This window comes from Pleurodeles waltl, chromosome 4_2 (genome assembly GCF_031143425.1).
Source record: "Pleurodeles waltl isolate 20211129_DDA chromosome 4_2, aPleWal1.hap1.20221129, whole genome shotgun sequence".
NCBI classification, from domain to species: domain Eukaryota; kingdom Metazoa; phylum Chordata; class Amphibia; order Caudata; family Salamandridae; genus Pleurodeles; species Pleurodeles waltl.
This window is the reverse complement of record NC_090443.1, coordinates 525,864,584-525,882,527: the sequence shown is the minus strand read 5'-3', so window position 1 is coordinate 525,882,527 and position 17,944 is coordinate 525,864,584. Positions and strand designations below refer to the sequence as shown.

Sequence of the window (17,944 nt, the reverse complement as noted above, 5' to 3'; positions counted from 1 at the left end):
CGGGTGCAGTGTAGAGACAAGCGTCGGGTTCGCAATGTTAGTCTATGAGAGATCTCGGGATCTCTTCAGCGCTGCAGGCAGGCAAGGGGGGGGGGGTTCCTCGGGGAAACCTCCACTTGGGCAAGGGAGAGGGACTCCTGGGGGTCACTTCTCCAGTGAAAGTTCGGTCCTTCCGGTCCTGGGGGCTGCGGGTGCAGGGTCTCTCCCAGGCGTCGGGACTTAGGATTCAAAGAGTCGCGGTCAGGGGAAGCCTCGGGATTCCCTCTGCAGGCGGCGCTGTGGGGGCTCAGGGGGGACAGGTTTTTGTACTCACAGTCTTAGAGTAGTCCTGGGGTCCCTCCTGAGGTGTTGGATCTCCACCAGCCGAGTCGGGGTCGCCGGGTGCAGTGTTGCAAGTCTCACGCTTCTTGCGGGGAGCTTGCAGGGTTCTTTCAAGGCTGCTGGAAACAAAGTTGCAGCCTTTCTTGGAGCAGGTCCGCTGTCCTCGGGAGTTTCTTGTCTTTTCGAAGCAGGGGCAGTCCTCAGAGGATGTCGAGGTCGCTGGTCCCTTTGGAAGGCGTCGCTGGAGCAGGATCTTTGGAAGGCAGGAGACAGGCCGGTGAGTTTCTGGAGCCAAGGCAGTTGTCGTCTTCTGGTCTTCCTCTGCAGGGGTTTTCAGCTAGGCAGTCCTTCTTCTTGTAGTTGCAGGAATCTTATTTTCTAGGGTTCAGGGTAGCCCTTAAATACTAAATTTAAGGGCGTGTTTAGGTCTGGGGGGTTAGTAGCCAATGGCTACTAGCCCTGAGGGTGGGTACACCCTCTTTGTGCCTCCTCCCAAGGGGAGGGGGTCACAATCCTAACCCTATTGGGGGAATCCTCCATCTGCAAGATGGAGGATTTCTAAAAGTTAGAGTCACTTCAGCTCAGGACACCTTAGGGGCTGTCCTGACTGGCCAGTGACTCCTCCTTGTTGCTTTCTTTGTTCCCTCCAGCCTTGCCGCCAAAAGTGGGGGCCGTGGCCGGAGGGGGCGGGCAACTCCACTAAGCTGGAGTGCCCTGCTGGGCTGTGACAAAGGGGTGAGCCTTTGAGGCTCACCGCCAGGTGTCACAGCTCCTGCCTGGGGGAGGTGTTAGCATCTCCACCCAGTGCAGGCTTTGTTACTGGCCTCAGAGTGACAAAGGCACTCTCCCCATGGGGCCAGCAACATGTCTCTAGTGTGGCAGGCTGCTGGAACTAGTCAGCCTACACAGACAGTCGGTTAAGTTTCAGGGGGCACCTCTAAGGTGCCCTCTGTGGTGTATTTTACAATAAAATGTACACTGGCATCAGTGTGCATTTATTGTGCTGAGAAGTTTGATACCAAACTTCCCAGTTTTCAGTGTAGCCATTATGGTGCTGTGGAGTTCGTGTTTGACAAACTCCCAGACCATATACTCTTATGGCTACCCTGCACTTACAATGTCTAAGGTTTTGTTTAGACACTGTAGGGGTACCATGCTCATGCACTGGTACCCTCACCTATGGTATAGTGCACCCTGCCTTAGGGCTGTAAGGCCTGCTAGAGGGGTGTCTTACCTATACTGCATAGGCAGTGAGAGGCTGGCATGGCACCCTGAGGGGAGTGCCATGTCGACTTACTCGTTTTGTCCTCACTAGCACACACAAGCTGGCAAGCAGTGTGTCTGTGCTGAGTGAGAGGGCTCCAGGGTGGCATAAGACATGCTGCAGCCCTTAGAGACCTTCCTTGGCATCAGGGCCCTTGGTACTAGAAGTACCAGTTACAAGGGACTTATCTGGATGCCAGGGTCTGCCAATTGTGGATACAAAAGTACAGGTTAGGGAAAGAACACTGGTGCTGGGGCCTGGTTAGCAGGCCTCAGCACACTTTCAATTGTAAACATAGCATCAGCAAAGGCAAAAAGTCAGGGGGCAACCATGCCAAGGAGGCATTTCCTTACAGTGACAATTTGTACAGAGAGAGCATAACCACTGAGGTTCTGGTTAGCAGAGCCTCAGTGAGACAGTTAGGCATCACACAGGGAACACATACATATAGGTCACAACCTTATGAGCACTGGGGTCCTGACTAGCAGGGTTCCAGTGACACATAACAAACATACTGAAAACGTAGGGTTTTCACTATGAGCACTGGGCCCTGGCTAGCAGGATCCCAGTGAGACAGTGAAAACACCTGACGTATACTCACAAACAGGCCAAAAGTGGGGGTAACAAGGCTAGAAAAGAGGCTACTTTCTCTCAACATATCTTTGAGAAACCCCCAGACAAAGCTAGTTTAGCCATGTACATCGAGTGATGAGAGACAATGGCCCAAGTCTCCTATAACTCTTCCTACTCTAAAGTCTTCCAAAAAAAATACAAATAAAAAAAGTAATTAAAGATATTAAGGTAAAAAGGATTTAGACATGAGGGAAACATTTGGAATTCATTGTCTGCAATAACCATTGATAATTGGGTATTCTGAATACTATCTTGTGCTGTCCCCCCCCCCCCCCCCCCCCCCCCCCCCCCAAACCACAAGACGTGACCCAAATAGAAACCTCTTTTCAAGCAAATTGTAATTTGGTAGGAGACACTTTGTCCATTTGTATGTAAGAACGACAGTAACTCAATAGTACCCTCAGTACAATAATTTTCAGTGTTGCGACATAGCAGCAAATCATCAATGTGTATTGTAGTAAAACAGTTTTTGGTTGTAATGGTAGCATATCCAAATTCCTTCTTAAAGTGCATGAGAATACATTTAGGGCGATTCTGTAAATCCTTGTGGGATTCATACCCAAGACTATGGGGCCATGAAAATGGGTATTGAGAATCAAGATGGAAAGGGATGGAAAAGAAAGCATTCTTTAAGTAAACAACTGAAAAATATGTTGCTATGGGAGGGATAGTGGCACGAATTGCTGTTGGATTTGATACCAGTGGGAAATCGGAGTCGTACAGTCTCATTAATGTAACCAGGTCGACCACTTGACGCCATTGATCACATTTAGTTGGAACATCATTTTTAAAGACCGATAAAATGGGGCTGTTGCCAGGACTTTGTTCAATTTCTACAATTACTCCATCTTCCAGTAAATTGCAAATACCTCTCCGTAATCCCAGTTTATCTTCTCGTGTTATTTTGTATTTTGGTACTCTGGGTAGTCTGACATTATGTTGTAGTACAATGAGAACACTTTCAGTAATCATAGTACCTACACCGTTTTTTCCAACTGCCCATACTCCGGTTGGAACCTTTTTTCCTGCAAAATTTCATCTTATTCCTTTCAATACCTCCTTTGGTACTGTATATGACATATATACAGTTGAGGATACATGAGCATAGCCTTCATGAAATTCAAAATATACCCTTCCAGGTGTACATCTTATTACAGCGTTTAATCTTTTCAGGTCTATTCCCAACAAATTTAATGAACATTTATCAGTAATTACAAAAAAATGCTTATCCATGACTGGCCCTATTGTATATGACAAAAGTGTCCTAATAGGATTAGAATTCCTAATATTAGAATAATGCACAGATGTATTGATTTGACTCGAGAGGACTACAGGCGGATGGCCTGTCTTGAAATGGAAGAACTATTGGCCCCGGAGCCTTATCAATAACTTGACATTCTTTCTTCATACTTTGATAATTCCCTCCCCCCACCGACCCACACTCCCCAGGCCGTCCTACTGTGCATGTGAAAAATCATAATATTCATCTTCAGAAAAGGACATCAACTGATACTAGTGCACCCCATTATCAAAATAATTCTGCGAAGGGGGTTGAGTATAACTGTTTGTAGGTACAGATATGGCCATTTGGGGGTACATATGAACCTCTCCTCCCTGATCCCTGAAAGTTGACATACGTGCTCTTTGATTCTGCGGACACTTACCCCAACGGTCGACTGCCCCACAGCTGCAACATACCCTGACATTGAAATGTAGTTGATGTATTTGTGGTGGTGCAGAGCACCTTAATCCTCTGCCACTTCATCCCCTGTATCATCCTCGTTGCATTCCTCACCCCCTCCATTGCAGCTGTTGGAAAGAAAAAAAAAAGTAGCCCCTTCAAATCCTTCCTGGGTTTGTCCTTTTGAGTTTCATCGTTCTCATGCTTAATAATGCTGTACTATGGGCAGCATTTCTGTCAATGGTTTTGCAGTCCAAGAAGGTATTGAATCATTAATATATTATCTTGCAAACCTTGAACAATGCTAATAACCGCTGCACTTGCTGCTCCTTCCAGCATGGGATCCATACTGAAAAAAACGTTTGTACTCCGGCATAATAGAGATGGACTGTTTCGTTCTTACTCTTCTAGGCTTGTGTTAATTTATTCCAGTCTAATTTCTTTATGGCCTAATCGTTAGTAAAATGTTAAATTTAATGTTGTCAGTTCTTGTATTTCACCATGTGGGTGCCCTTCATCAAGATTTATCTCCTTTTTTAAGTGTTTCCTAATACCACTTCACTACCTATTGGACCTACATGCACGTTTTTCATATCTTTGCTCACAAGATGATGGAAAACACCAGATCATGGGGCCTGGAGTATAAAAAAAAAGTAGTTTTTGATTTCCTAATAGCGAATCCTTGCTATTCGCTTTTAGGAAATCACAAACTGGGATGTACAACAGTGTGTTTAACATGGTTTGCAGTTCCCATATGGATTGTGTTAGAAATGGGGTTTCTGGTTGGCTAGGGTATGCACCTAAGCCTGGCAGAACTCACCCACTCTAGTCAAGGCAAGGGACTTAAACGTCTAAGATAACCCCTGCAAACCTTCTTGGTAGGTTGGCATGAGCAGCCTGGCCTATCCCAGAGGCAATGTGTAAAGTGTTTGCACAACACACACAACACATGCAATGCACTATCCCCACAACAAAGGAAACACAACACCAAGTTATATGCAAATATACTGTACTGTACACAACGCAATTATTAGACCAACGAGAGTTAGGGGATGGGTCCAAAGCCAACACAAAAAGGAAGGGCCAGAAATCACTGCAGGAGCTTTTACGCTCCAAATGCAGCGACCGGGGGAGAGGGACTCTCACTCACTCCCCCGTGTCCTGCTTCTCTGGGGCGAAAGCACTGTGGGCAGAATTGTCCTGCCGGGGGGGGGGACACCCAATGAGGTTTTCCGGCCACCCGAGAGGAAAGGAGAGGCTCTGACTGCCTCTCGTGCTCTGGGGGCAACATACCCCCTCCCCAACTCCTCCCCTCAAGCACGTCCTTGCCACTTTGCGGGCTGTGGGGGTAAAGGGGACCTCCGATGAAGTCTCCCCTCCCTCCTAGGGCTGTCCACCTACACTCGCCTGCACCCGACCTGGTGCATGCGTGTTCCTCGTGGTTCCCGAGTGGTGACTTGACTCAAGTGAGGGCTGGTTGATGCCCCGGAGGTGCTCCTCAGAGCATGCTTCGCCCTGGGGGCACGGTTGGAGCGCGCTTGTTCCTTTTTGTTGATCAGTGGTGCCCCAGGGCCAGCGTTTCACTCATGCTCGGCAGAATAAGCCTGCCCGGGCTGCGGTGGTGATTTTAGAATTGGCGATGTGCTTCCGAAGTGCTGGGGCAATAAACAAGGTGCTTTCCAAGTGCTGGGTCCAGCATATGCAGAGCTTCCTCCAGGTTCTAAATCAAAGGAGAAGAAACGCTCCTCGTGCGCTTCTGAGTGTTGCAGGGTTCTGGGGCCACGGCACCCTGCCCCTGGGGGTGGCAGGGCCCAGTAGCAGGCCAGTACAAGGGGGATGCAGGCAGATGGCAGTCTCTCCTAGTGACCCAGCAGGTCACAGGTCAGCCCAGCAGCAGCAGTCCATGGTGTCTCCTAGTGAGTCCCTCTAGCATTCTGTGTCCAGTTCAGAAATGTCACCAAATTGTGGGGAAAACTCCCCTGTACTTGTACTCCGTTTTACAGTGTGTTTACAGGTTCTAACCAGTTACAACTGGTTCTGGGAGTACCCCCCTCTCTCCTCCAGCACAGGCTCCAAACATCAGTTGGGGTAAACCACCCTATTGTGTGAGGCCAGGGCATAGCCTTGACAATTGCAGGTGTGCCCCGCCTCTTCCTTCTCTCAGCCCAGGAAGGCTATTCAGTATGCAGATGCATCTCTGTGACACCTCCACCCTCCCTGTGTACAGGCTGTCTGAAAAGTATGCACAAAGCCCAACTGTCACTCTGCCCAGACGTGGATTGGAGTCAAGCTGCAAAACACCATAGTCATGAGCACAGAGAAATGCTCATTTTCTAGAAGTGGCATTTCTGTAATAGTAATAAAAAATCCACTTACACCAGTAAGCAGCATTTCTTACTACCATTACAACCATACCAAATATGCCTACTTTACCCCTCATAAATCAGACAATACCCCCTACACATAAGGCGGGGCATTTCCAATACAGTCCTATGAGAAGGCAGCACTCACAGCAGTGAGCAAACCAAATAGGCTGTTTGTCACTACCAGGACAGGCCAAGCAACCAGGCACATGTCCTGCCTTCTACATACATAGCATGCTGCCCATAGGGCTAGCTTGCGCCTACCTTAGGGGTGACGTACATGTAGTAAAAGGGGAGTTCTGGGCCTGGCACGTAAATTTAGATGCCAGGTCCCTGTGGCAGAAAACTGTGCACAAGGCCCTGCGCTAGCAGGCCTGAGACAGGTTTGATAGGCTACTTCAGTGGGTGGCGCAAGCAGCGCTGCAGGCCTACTAGTAGCAATTAATTTACAGGCCCTGGGTATAGAGATACCACTGTACAGTTAAATTGAATATGCCAATTAGGTATAAGCCAATCGTACCAACTTTAGAAGGGAGAGCACTGGCACTTTAGCACTGATCAGCAGTGATAAAGTGCTCAGAGTCCTAGAGCCAACAGCGAGCTGGCAGAAAAAAATAGGAGGAAGGAGTCAGTCAGGGGATGAACCTGTCAAAAGGGCCAGGTCCAACAGGTCGCAAGAGACCTGCCTCGTTAATATTCATGAGGCAGGCGTAGTTTACAACCCATTTTGGGAATGGCTCAATCACAGGGATGGTGGCCCACGGGGGGCTGCAGACCGCCATGTCTGTGATTGCTTTTAAATAAAGCATTTGTTTTAATGCAGTCCTTTCTCCTTAAAGGAAAACAGAATGTGTTTAAACAATTAAAATGCAAAGTTTTCTTTTCATTTTTTAAGAGTAGACAGTGGTTCGTGGGACCACTGCCTGCTCTTTAAAAAAAAAAAAACGTTTTTGCTACCATTCTCAAAGAGGAAGGCGTCGTTTGCGACTGGAAAAATGCTTTGTACATCTGGCCCTTAGTCCCGTATAATCAGCGGTCCTCTCTTTTTCATCCTTTCGGTGTGGGTATACCATTCATCTGCACTTTCCCTAATGTTTGGATAGTCTTTAGCGAAACCTAATGGCTCTCTTAGTCCAAGGTGTGTGTATATAAAACACAGGCTGTGTAGAGTTAAACGCAGGATCTTCTTGCATTGGAAACTGGCTATCAATACGTAATTGTTTTATCTTCTCAATTGTGGATACTAAATGCATCAACAAACATGGTGCCTCTTCTTCCCTAACTTGAAGAATATGAGCCCAGTAATCAATATCTTGCAGCTCTGTATTCGATTCACATTTTAATTCCACTTTCCTCTCAGGTTGTTGGGAGGCGTAACCGATTTTAAATAATGTTGATGTTTTAGATTGTACAGGTGGTTCACTTTTCTCTTTCTGTCGACTATCTAACTTTGTTCATATGGGAGGGGTGCATCATTCCATTTAGGAACTCCTCTATAATAAGGTCTTCCTCCTCTGGCTCTGATGGTGCAGACTGCCTGGTTGGGTAACATTTCTCTTCTATTTATTAATTCATCCTGCCTACCTTGGTCTTCTCTTTGGTCCCTTATGTCATTGACCTCTTCTCTTATTCTTTTTTTCTTTTTGTATCTGTCTCTTTTTTTTTTTTTTTAAACCATGGCCTGTTTTACCAGTCGCTCCTGGGCATACTCATCCCATATATATATGCAATATTTCAAATTGTGTTAATCTTATGTTTTTCTTACCTAGTATATACAATGTTTTGTGAATGTCATTTAATTTATCAAAGGCAAAGTGCCTGTTTGGAACTGGAAGTGTGAATTTTCCCTAGTGTAGTAATTCCAGTGTTTCAGAAAACATCCAGACGGAAGTCCCTTTGTCATAATTATTTCAAAAGTTGGCAAATCCTTTGGTGGCATTGGCTGCCCTTTATCCACCCGGGGTTTCTGTATTAAATAGGTTACCCACTGTCTTACTTCTTAGGAACCACAAAAATATGCAAAAATCCAGGAAATGTTACATAGACCGATATTTTAGCATTGTTGTTCAGAGGACAAACGGGAAGCCTAACTTGCTCTACCTTTTTTTTAAGGGAACGTAACTGCTATTAGTTTTTTGTGGACTCTCACCCCTACTGTTTTATTGGGGACTTTAACCCCTGGTTGCCGCATAGACTGTTGACTAATTAATACAAATAACATAAAGGAGAAACCTCAGAGTTCAATCTTACCGAATCGCGACACCTGCATTCACAGTAGTTCGAAGAGAGAGCAAGAAATCAGTCTTTTGTCTCTGGTTGCACTGTCTGTCCCTCAGTTGGTGCTGACTCCAGGAAATGCAGTCCCCGCTGTAGGTGGAATCTGGCTTGACTGTTTTCGTCTTTCTCAGCAGTGAACTCGAGTTGAGAAAGCATGAATAATGTTAATGCTTACAGATGAGACAGAATGCAGATGTGGAAAAGAATCTATTTGTTTATTCATCTGCAGCACTGCAGAGAACCCAGTACACTTTCGACCAGCAAGTCTGCTAAATGTAATATGGGCACGATATGAATATTTTCTACACCGTATAGGTTATAATTTGAAACAGGTGAGTCTGGAAACACCAACTGTCACAGTGCGAGTGTCCATCCTTGAAAGGATGTAGTTATACATGTTCCTGACAGACTTAACACTTTTGGACTTTCTATTTGTAGACTTCTTTCTTGTCTTGCGCTCATTACTTTCAAACATAATTCAGAAAAGGCCTAGTCAGGAACTTTCCAGGGTAGAAACACAAAATTCTGCAGAATGTCCTGCAGACTTCAACTGACATCTGCCCCCTCCTGTAAAGGAAACCAGCCTCGCACTATTACAAGACCGAACAAATACTATTCAGCTTTTCCTGAGTGGCAGGGCCACTTTGTGGTATATGAACAGATACGAATTTCTCAGAAATATACAACATGTAGACAGGTCAGGTAGTAAACAGGAATAAATGATACTTGGCTGGTACACAGTAAATGCAAACTGCATTAAACATAGAAATTAAACATTCACAGAGGCAGCTGTGAAGCACCACAGTGCTCCAGAATGAGGGAGACATGGGTTTAACAGAGCAGGTTCTTTCCGACATATGAACACTTTCAGCACTCTCCAAGGAGATGACATTAATGCTCGAGTTATGTAATGTGGCCAAGGCAGTTTGAATCGGCTGAAATACGTTTTGGACATTGCTGAATAAAGGACTGATGAATAACTCTTGGTAGTCTGTACCATTCCCTTGGTGGGTGTGGAAAGTGTGCACATGTGCTATATATGTGTGTGTGTGTATGTATGTATGTGTGTATATATATATATATATATATATATATATATATATATGTGTGTGTATATGTGTGTGTGTGTGTGTGCGTATATGTGTGTGTGTGTGTGTGTGCTTATATATGTGTGTGTGTGTATATATGTATATAGTCATTCCCTCCTGTTTAGTTCTAGTTAGGTCCGACTTTCCATAGTAAGAACGTTTTTGTTTTGCCGATAACGTTGATGCTGTGTGACGAATCTGCGTGAAACTTTACAAAGAAAGTTCATCTACATCTTCCTCCTGGAGAGTTTCAGGCCAGTCCATCATCAAACAGGGGACCCCGAAAAAGGGTGAGGGAGGATCCCAAAAGGTTGATTACCCATAGGAAATTTTGCTGTCTAATGTAAGAAAAACAGCTGAACCAAATTTGGCAAAGGTTAGAACTTCATTCAGAAACCGTGCTTTTGTGATTTTGTGAGTTGATCTGTTCAGCTTTCTAAGAAATAAGTTTGTGTTTAAAGAGGGGTCCACTGTCCAGGTCGCCTTTGAATGGGTTAAAAATGTAGGTATATTTGAATGATTGATCTACTAGTGTACTGTGGTACTGAAAAGTTGAAAAAAAGACCACTCTGATTGAAAGGGAGTTTTTATTTACCTGTCGACCATTTCGGAACTACACAATTGGGCTATCTGATTGGCTTTCTGCATCTGGAATGAAAAGTTTGCACCTGTTACAAGACTCCTGTGTCGTAAACGTTTTTAAAGTAATGTACTGGGATGCAGATTAGGGAAACCCTGACTCCATGGTACCGCAGTACTATGAAGATACTGCTTGAATACCAGTACCGTAGGAGTACTACTGTACCAGACAAAATTAAAAAAGAAAAAAACCAAGAAATGTGGGTTAGATGTGCCGATGGGCATTTGGAGGATTTATTTTTTTATTTTTACGTAGGGTGTTGCCAGATGCTGCACATAGTGGGCGCATGGGAGGCTGCAGTGGAGAAGACAGTGCACTGTGAATGATTCACATTGGCTGTATGATTAAAAAAAAAAAAAAAAAATCCACACAAATTCACTGGAAAAAAAAACAATTTTAATGTGATGTTATACTTAGTTGTTGAAGATGGGGGGCACAAGTTGGAGTGCGCTCAGTAAACTAATAGGTATTGAATGTATTATTTTTTTTTTTCCAGCAATAGATGTCATCTTTTTTCAACAGCTAATTTTAATGTCCCTGTAACCTTAACCTTCATTTTTTTTTTTCACTGAACACTAATAAATTCCAACCCCACACCCAAAGCAACTCACACATGAGGCTTCAAGGTGACCGAAGAATCTGATAATCATTCATCTTCTGAAGGGAGTTAGGAGGAATGAACGTACGGGAGGTTGTAGGCTGTTTTGGGTGCTAGAAAGCTTGCAATTAAGCAGCAGACTTGTTTGTGGAAACGTCTTGGACTAAACTGGAATGGTGTGTCTCAGATAGTAAATCCAGTTTTCATTTTCCCTTGCAGGCAGGCTGAGGTCCTGAAGGCTGACATGACAGGTAAGTGTACTATACATTCTTTTAACTACATGTAGGAAGCTGGCTCTGTATATATACTATATATATTAAAATGAGATAGTGAGTCCAGGGGTTCCCCAAGAGGCTTGACAGAGGCAATAATAGATAATACTAATGCTCTATTTGTGTTAGTGTGGTCGAGCAGATAGGGTTATCAGGGGGCAGTGTTAAGCATTTGTTGTACACACACAAGCAATAAAAGAAACACACACTTAATGACTTAACTCCAGACTGTTAGGATTTTATATAGAAAAATATATTTTTGTTACTTTATTACTAGAACTACAAGACTCAGTTCAGAAATAAATACTGTTGCGGATAAGTACTTAGCACAGACATCAATGTAACTTTGTTTCACTTCAGACAAGTAAACAGTTATGAAGAAAACAGAGTATCCATTTTAAAAGTGGACATAGTGCATTTTCAGAACAGTTCCTGGGGAAAGAAAATAAAGTACAGTTTTAGCGGTAAGTACATCACTTACAGTTCCAGTCTTTGTGTTATAGGTAGTACATAGTTCGGGGTTCAAGTCAACACCAAACACCCACCGCCAAAAACACTGGGCCGGCCGGGTGCAGAGGTCAAAGGAGCAATTTTAACGTGGGCTCCTATGGAGATGAGGTACTCTGAATTTGGTCTGGCAGCAGGTAAGTACCCGTGGCTCGGAGGGCAGACCAGCGGGGGGGATTCGAGGAGCACTGGAGGGGCCCTAAGTAGGCACCAATCCCACACCCTCAGCGGCACTGGGGTGGCCCAGTGCAGAGGGCAAATAGGGCGTCTGGTTTCCAACTAAACTCTGAGGGGACCCTATGGGTCACCAAGGTGCTACAGGCGATGTTTGGGGGTTGTCTCGGGCACACCACTGGGCGGACAGGGAAGAGGACCGCCTGTTGATCGTCGCTGTACCGGGTTTCGATTGCCCCTAGGCATGGGGGCTACAGGTGCGGTAGGTCCTTTTGGCATCGGTTATCTTCGTCCAGGGCAGTCGCGTTTAGGGGGGGGTCCTCAGGATTTCCTCTGCAGGAGTCGTAGTGGAAGGGTGGAGCGGTCAACCCAGGGTGGGCACTTGGTCACCATCGCCTTGAGGATCCTCTCTGGTCAGTTGGGACACCGGGATTCGGGCCATGGATGTTGGGTGCATAGTGGTTAGGACTCACGTTTTTGGAGTGAGGTGAGAGTTCTTCAGAAGAGGTTTCTCCTTCCGTTCTTCTTTGGACCGGGCCGTTTTCCACGGGAGTTCTTGATCCTCGGAGATGCAGGCAGTTCTCTGGAGGTTTTTCAGCGGTCGCTGGGCCTGCAGGACATGTTGCTTTTCTTCTGCAGGTTCTTTGAAGCAGGAGACAGGCCGGTAGGTCTTGGCGCAAGTCAGTTGTTGTCTCCTATCCTTCACAGCTGGGGTTTCTGCTAAGCAGTCCTTCTCATTCTTCATCAGGAATCTGACTCTCTGGGTTCAGGGAGCCCTTAAATACAAGATTTAGGGGCGTTTTTAGGGTTAGAGGGCAGTAGCCAATGGCCACTGTCCCTGAGGGTTGCTAAACCCTTATTGTGCTCACTCCCTTTGGGGAGGGGAGCACATTCCTGTCCCTATTGGTCCCTGTCGTACAAACCCAGATGGAGGATTCTGCAAGGAAGGGGTCACTTCAGCTCTGGAAACCTTAGGGGTGGTCCTGGCTGAGGTGGTGACTCCTCCTTGTTTTTCCTAATTATCCCACTGGACTTGCTGCCAAAAGTGGGGGCTTTGTCTGGGGGCTGGGTATCTCCACTAGCTGGAGTGCCCTGGGGCATTGTAACATGAAGCCTGAGCCTTTGAGGCTCACTGCTAGGTGTTCTAGTTCCTGCAGGTGGGCGGTGTGAGGCACCTCCACCCTGTACAGGCTTTTTTTCTGGCCTCAGAGAGCACAAAGGCCCTCACCCCAGGGGGTCATAAACTCTCCTCTCAGTGGCAGGATGGCACAGACCAGTCAGTCATGCATTGAAGGACTGGGTAAAATACAAGGGGCATCTCTAAGATGCCCTCCGTGTGCATTTTTTTAAATAAACCCAACACTGGCATCCGTGTGAGTTTATTATTCTGAGAAGTTTGATACCAAACGTCTCGGTATTCAGTGTAGCCATTATGGCACTGAGTTCGTTTTGACAAACTCCCAGACCATATACTTAATATGGCCACACTGTACTTACAATGTCTAAGAATGGACTTAGACACTGAAGGGGCATTTTGCCCATGCAGCTATGTCCTCACCTGTGGTATAGTGCACCCTGCCTTAGGGCTTTAAGTCCTGCTAGAGTGGTGACTTATTTATGCCTCAGTCAGTGTTGTATGTGCATGGCACTCTGAGGGGGACTTTGCCTTTTTCTCCCTACCAACACACGCAGTCTGCAATGGCAGTGTGCATGTGTTAGATGAGGGGTCCCTTAGGGTGGCACAACACATGCTGCAGCCCCTAGGGACCTTCCCTGGTCACAGGGCCCTTGGTACCACTGGTACCTTTTACAAGGGACTTATCTGTGTGCCAGGGGTGTGCCAATTGTGGAAACAATGGTACATGTTTAGTGAAAAACACTGGTGCTGGGGTCTAATTAGCAGGGTCCCCGCACACACTCAGTCAAATCAGTATCAGGCAAAAAGTGTGGGGGGGGGGGGGGTAACTGCAACAAGGGCCGTTTTCGTACACTATATTAGCAGTTTAAAAAAGGTTATTTTAATATCTTATTGAATACTTTCAGCACTTCCTGCACATTTGTAATGTAGGAAGGCATAGGTATGTGGATGTTATAGAGGCTGATGGTCATGGTTGGACAAAGGCAGTTGTACCAGTGAGAGATTATTGTGAGTAAACAGAACTGGGTTATTGTGTTTCATGTAGACCATTTTTTGGATGAGATTTGTTTTCCCTCAATTTTCATTACATTTGTAGGAAATGCAATATTGTACATTATGCACATTAATGTTGCAGCTTTTTATTAACTCAGCCTCTCAAGTAAAAAAATGGAAATAAACTACACTGACACCAAACACCATGTATACCTTTCCTTCCCTGTGGCAGCTGCCAAAGTGCATTTAGCTGATTGTTCACCCTATGACCAGAGCCTTTGCAGAAGACAGAAGATGCTAGTCCGACTACTTAGATTCTATGTATTTCGCCCCTGTGCTTCCTACTAAGAACTTAAGAGGTTAAACCTACTGCCTTGTGATTGTGATGGTGCCCTACCAATTTATATTCAAGTAGAGGCTTACAGACTGACTATTTCTAATGCTTCTTCCTTGCATTAGCCCGTAACTTTATGGCCAAGATATTCCATATTTGTATGTGCCATAGTGAAAATGTAGGGATTTTTTTTTTCTTTCTTCCTCCATCGCAACTGTCATCAGCTTTGCCGCTCCTACGCACGAAGTTCGATCTGTTCTAGTCTTTTCTGCCACTGATGAGGTTATCTTTAATCCCAGGCATTAAATACCTATTGGAAGGTATATCGCTCTTGCAAGTTGGTCTCTGCATTTCAGATAATGTAATGTTTAGAATTTCAGACTTTCCCATATAAGTGTCATATGCTGCAATGTTCCGAAAAGTTTTTAATTTGTTTGATCATTGCAGGCAAAAAGATGTCTGACTCTCCCATGTTTAGTTTAGCTTTTTTCAGCCTAGAGAGATAATTTATGCTTCTCGGACACAGACTGAATGTGCACAATTTACCTGGGATGGTGTATGTCTTGCAAGGGGTTTGATACTTAGGGCAAACAGATTGGGGCAATGTGGGGAGGGGGGGTAGTTGGATTGAGAGGCATCCCTTTCGAGCGCCCCCTCCACAGATGCGCCCCTCCTGATGTATGGCATTGACTCTTATTTTTGCTGTTGGGTTGTGATAGTTGGCAGTTTTCGTTTCACAAATTTGTGACAGAAATTACAGCTCTTCAGTTTGTTTTAAGAAAACCCATTCCACTTAGTGAAAGGCTCGAAGACACTAGAATTGTTTTTTAATGCTCAGTCTCAAGTTGACCATAGTGAGGGTTTCTCTTTCTGCAATATTTTAAAATAATTTTAACAGTTTAGAAATTGGTAAAGGTCTGAAAGTCACATAGATGCTCCCTGCAAAGTCAAAAGTCCCTTGGCTTTAGATAAGTCGGGGTATTTTGTTACCTTACAGAGATTGCCTGATATTGGGGGGTAACTCTTTGAAGTTAAGCTCAGTCAGTATACAAATTCTGGTTAGCTGGTGAGTGGTGCTATGCTGAATATTGAATAATAGAGAACTCTGCTAGTTTCTCTTCTGCGATCATGTGGTCCCTCATTTCTCTTATGATCCCACAGACCTAACCCTTTCCGTTTTTTTCTTCATTGATGGGTCACCTTTATTTCCAGTCTCATATGTTTGCTTCTTAAGGAGAAGGAGGGGCAGTTCAGCTCAGACAGTGAATAGCATCCGGAGCTGAAATATTATGACCATTAGCCATCTTGGATGGCTTGTGGAAGGGAATATTCTGCTTCCTTAGGTTCTGTCGCTAGTTTATTTTTAGAGCTTGACGTCCAAGGAGTCCAATCATCATTGATATAAACCGGCATCTCATCACACCTTGAAGACATTCTCATTTCATTCAAAGTAATTTTTAAAGTGGGATAACGTTTAACTAAGACTCAGATCTCTGAGAAGGTAGTGATACAAGTACTCTCCTGCCTGTCTTGTTGGTTTCTTTTTGTGGTTTTATCGGAGTCCATCTCACCTCTGTCCATATCTGTGCAAATTTCGACACAGAAATTTACAGGGTTAATCTCCATCTAGTGGGGCCAGTTTATTATTTAGGAGGGTATAATCTCATAGGTTTATAATCTGTTCTGTAAAATGATCTGTGTGAATGAATGTGAAAAAAACATAAAGGAGCAGCCGTATTTGGGCATGATGTTCCCTTCACATATCTCTAGGCCTAGTGACCCTAGAGCTGCTTTACATTTTTAGAGTATGTATTAATCTATGAAGTGCAGGTTTTCCTGCATGGTAGTGTATCTTGTGGCCATGATTGTTCTAGTGCCTTCCTATAGCCCTTTGAATGCTAAGGATCTACCCTACTTGTCTATTTCATGTTTGTCACTGAGAATCCTGTCCTATTTTTCTCAGGAAGATGGCAGCACCTCTGGTTTCATAGGGGTCCTGGAGAAAATACATTCTCAAATATTGTTTCTCATTCCAGATTGGTCATGTTAAGTCAGTCTAGTCTAAAGTAGGCAAATTATATCTGGTTGGTCCCTAAGCTTTTTTTGGGGAACTGAGAACTTTGACTTTCAGAGCCATACATTTAACCATGTCTGGAACTGGCCTGTTGGACCGCTGCCCTAACAGCTATAGTTTCTAATTCCCCCTTTTTTTGCAGTCAAAATTTTAACTGTTACTCCAGTATTGGAACTTTCATAGATTCACATGCTTGAATTCTTCCCAGTCGTCATCATGGGAGTCCAGGTGTAATATAAAAGCTTTGCGTGTGTGTGTGTGATATATTATTAGAGGCCCTTGTCTTAGTAGCATATCATAGTCATTATGTATAAAAAGGACCAAACTCAGTCAACCAATCAAAAGACACCACCCTCTAGAACGGTCCGGTGAGGTGCTGCCTTCCCTCCTATTTTCCATCGCACGTTGTGCTTAGGAGCCTCCCAAGAGTTATGCTCAGTTTTTTTCTCTCAGAAAGTAATTCAGAGGATTTTGGATTAATTTCTTCAATATTTTCTTCAGCTAGGTGTTTCAAACGGACATCAATGTCTGAGACACCAAAGAAGGGGCTTTTCAGATCCTGTAATACATGTATGAAAAAGAGATTACATGTAGCTGACCCCCATGAGGATTGCATATACTGTCTCCTACCCTTACCACAGGTCTAGGGACTGCAAGGTATATGGAAAACTTTCTACTAAGACATTAAAGGACAGAGAAGGTCATGTTGAAGACCTTGGACAGTCCGGTCTCGGATGAGGACAGTGCTTCATCTTATATGTCTGTCACCAAAACGCCTGAGAAAAGACATTGTGAGCCATCGACGTCCAAAGAACCTCCAAAAAAGGTTCCTAAAAAGTTATCTGAGGGCTCTGCAAAAAATCGTAGCCCTTCAAGGAAACATCTTGTGCAGGCTGACAAACCAGAAGGGTCAGGTTTCCTATTAAAATCAGAAGAAACACCTCTCTGAGCCCCCATCTCCACCTCTGCGGATCAAGCATGCATAAAAAAAAAAAAACAGGATCTGCACCGCCAACGGCACCATTGTCGACGATTTCCTCGTTGACGGCTCTGGTATCAACAATGATATCAACGGTACTCACTATCTCTGTCGACCGCAGCCTCAACTTGAGTCCACGTCGACGATGCTATCATCTTCGTCGGTGGTGCGTCCCATATTGTCACTGCGACTTCACCGTTTGTCGACGCTTCGCATCTTGTCGACTGAGCTCCCGTCAACTGGGTCACCAGCGACGACGCCTCCGTCAACAGGGTTGCCAATGACTGCGCCTCCATCGACGATTGCTCTTTCGACGCCTCCGCTGTCGACGACAATGCAGCTCTCGTCGATCACACCAATACAAAGACCATCAACCTTACCTCTTTACTAGTCTACAGACCACATATCTTTGAAAAAGATATCAAAACATAATTTGACCCCCATCTATTAAATCCCCAAGCAAGGTATCCAGGCTATTGCCATCACACCTTTTGGATGAGGATGATTCAGAGGAAGATGGGATGTTTGGAGCGGCTAGAAGCCCCTCTCAGTTACAAGTTAAATGTCAGGAATACTCTGACGACGATTCTTATTATGACCGCTATTAC

General features: G+C 44.9%; 1 protein-coding gene across 5 annotated transcripts in view; it reads left to right on the top strand.

Moving 5' to 3' along the window:
* SMG7 (SMG7 nonsense mediated mRNA decay factor) overlaps nucleotides 1-17,944 on the top strand; it is a 468,256-nt gene that overhangs the window by 25,497 nt on the left and 424,815 nt on the right. For all 5 annotated transcript variants that reach the window (XM_069232041.1, XM_069232046.1, XM_069232045.1 and 2 more), the window contains exon 2: nucleotides 11,085-11,116. In XM_069232041.1, coding sequence (XP_069088142.1) covers nucleotides 11,085-11,116 — 32 coding nt within the window. The remainder of the gene's footprint in view (nucleotides 1-11,084; nucleotides 11,117-17,944) is intronic.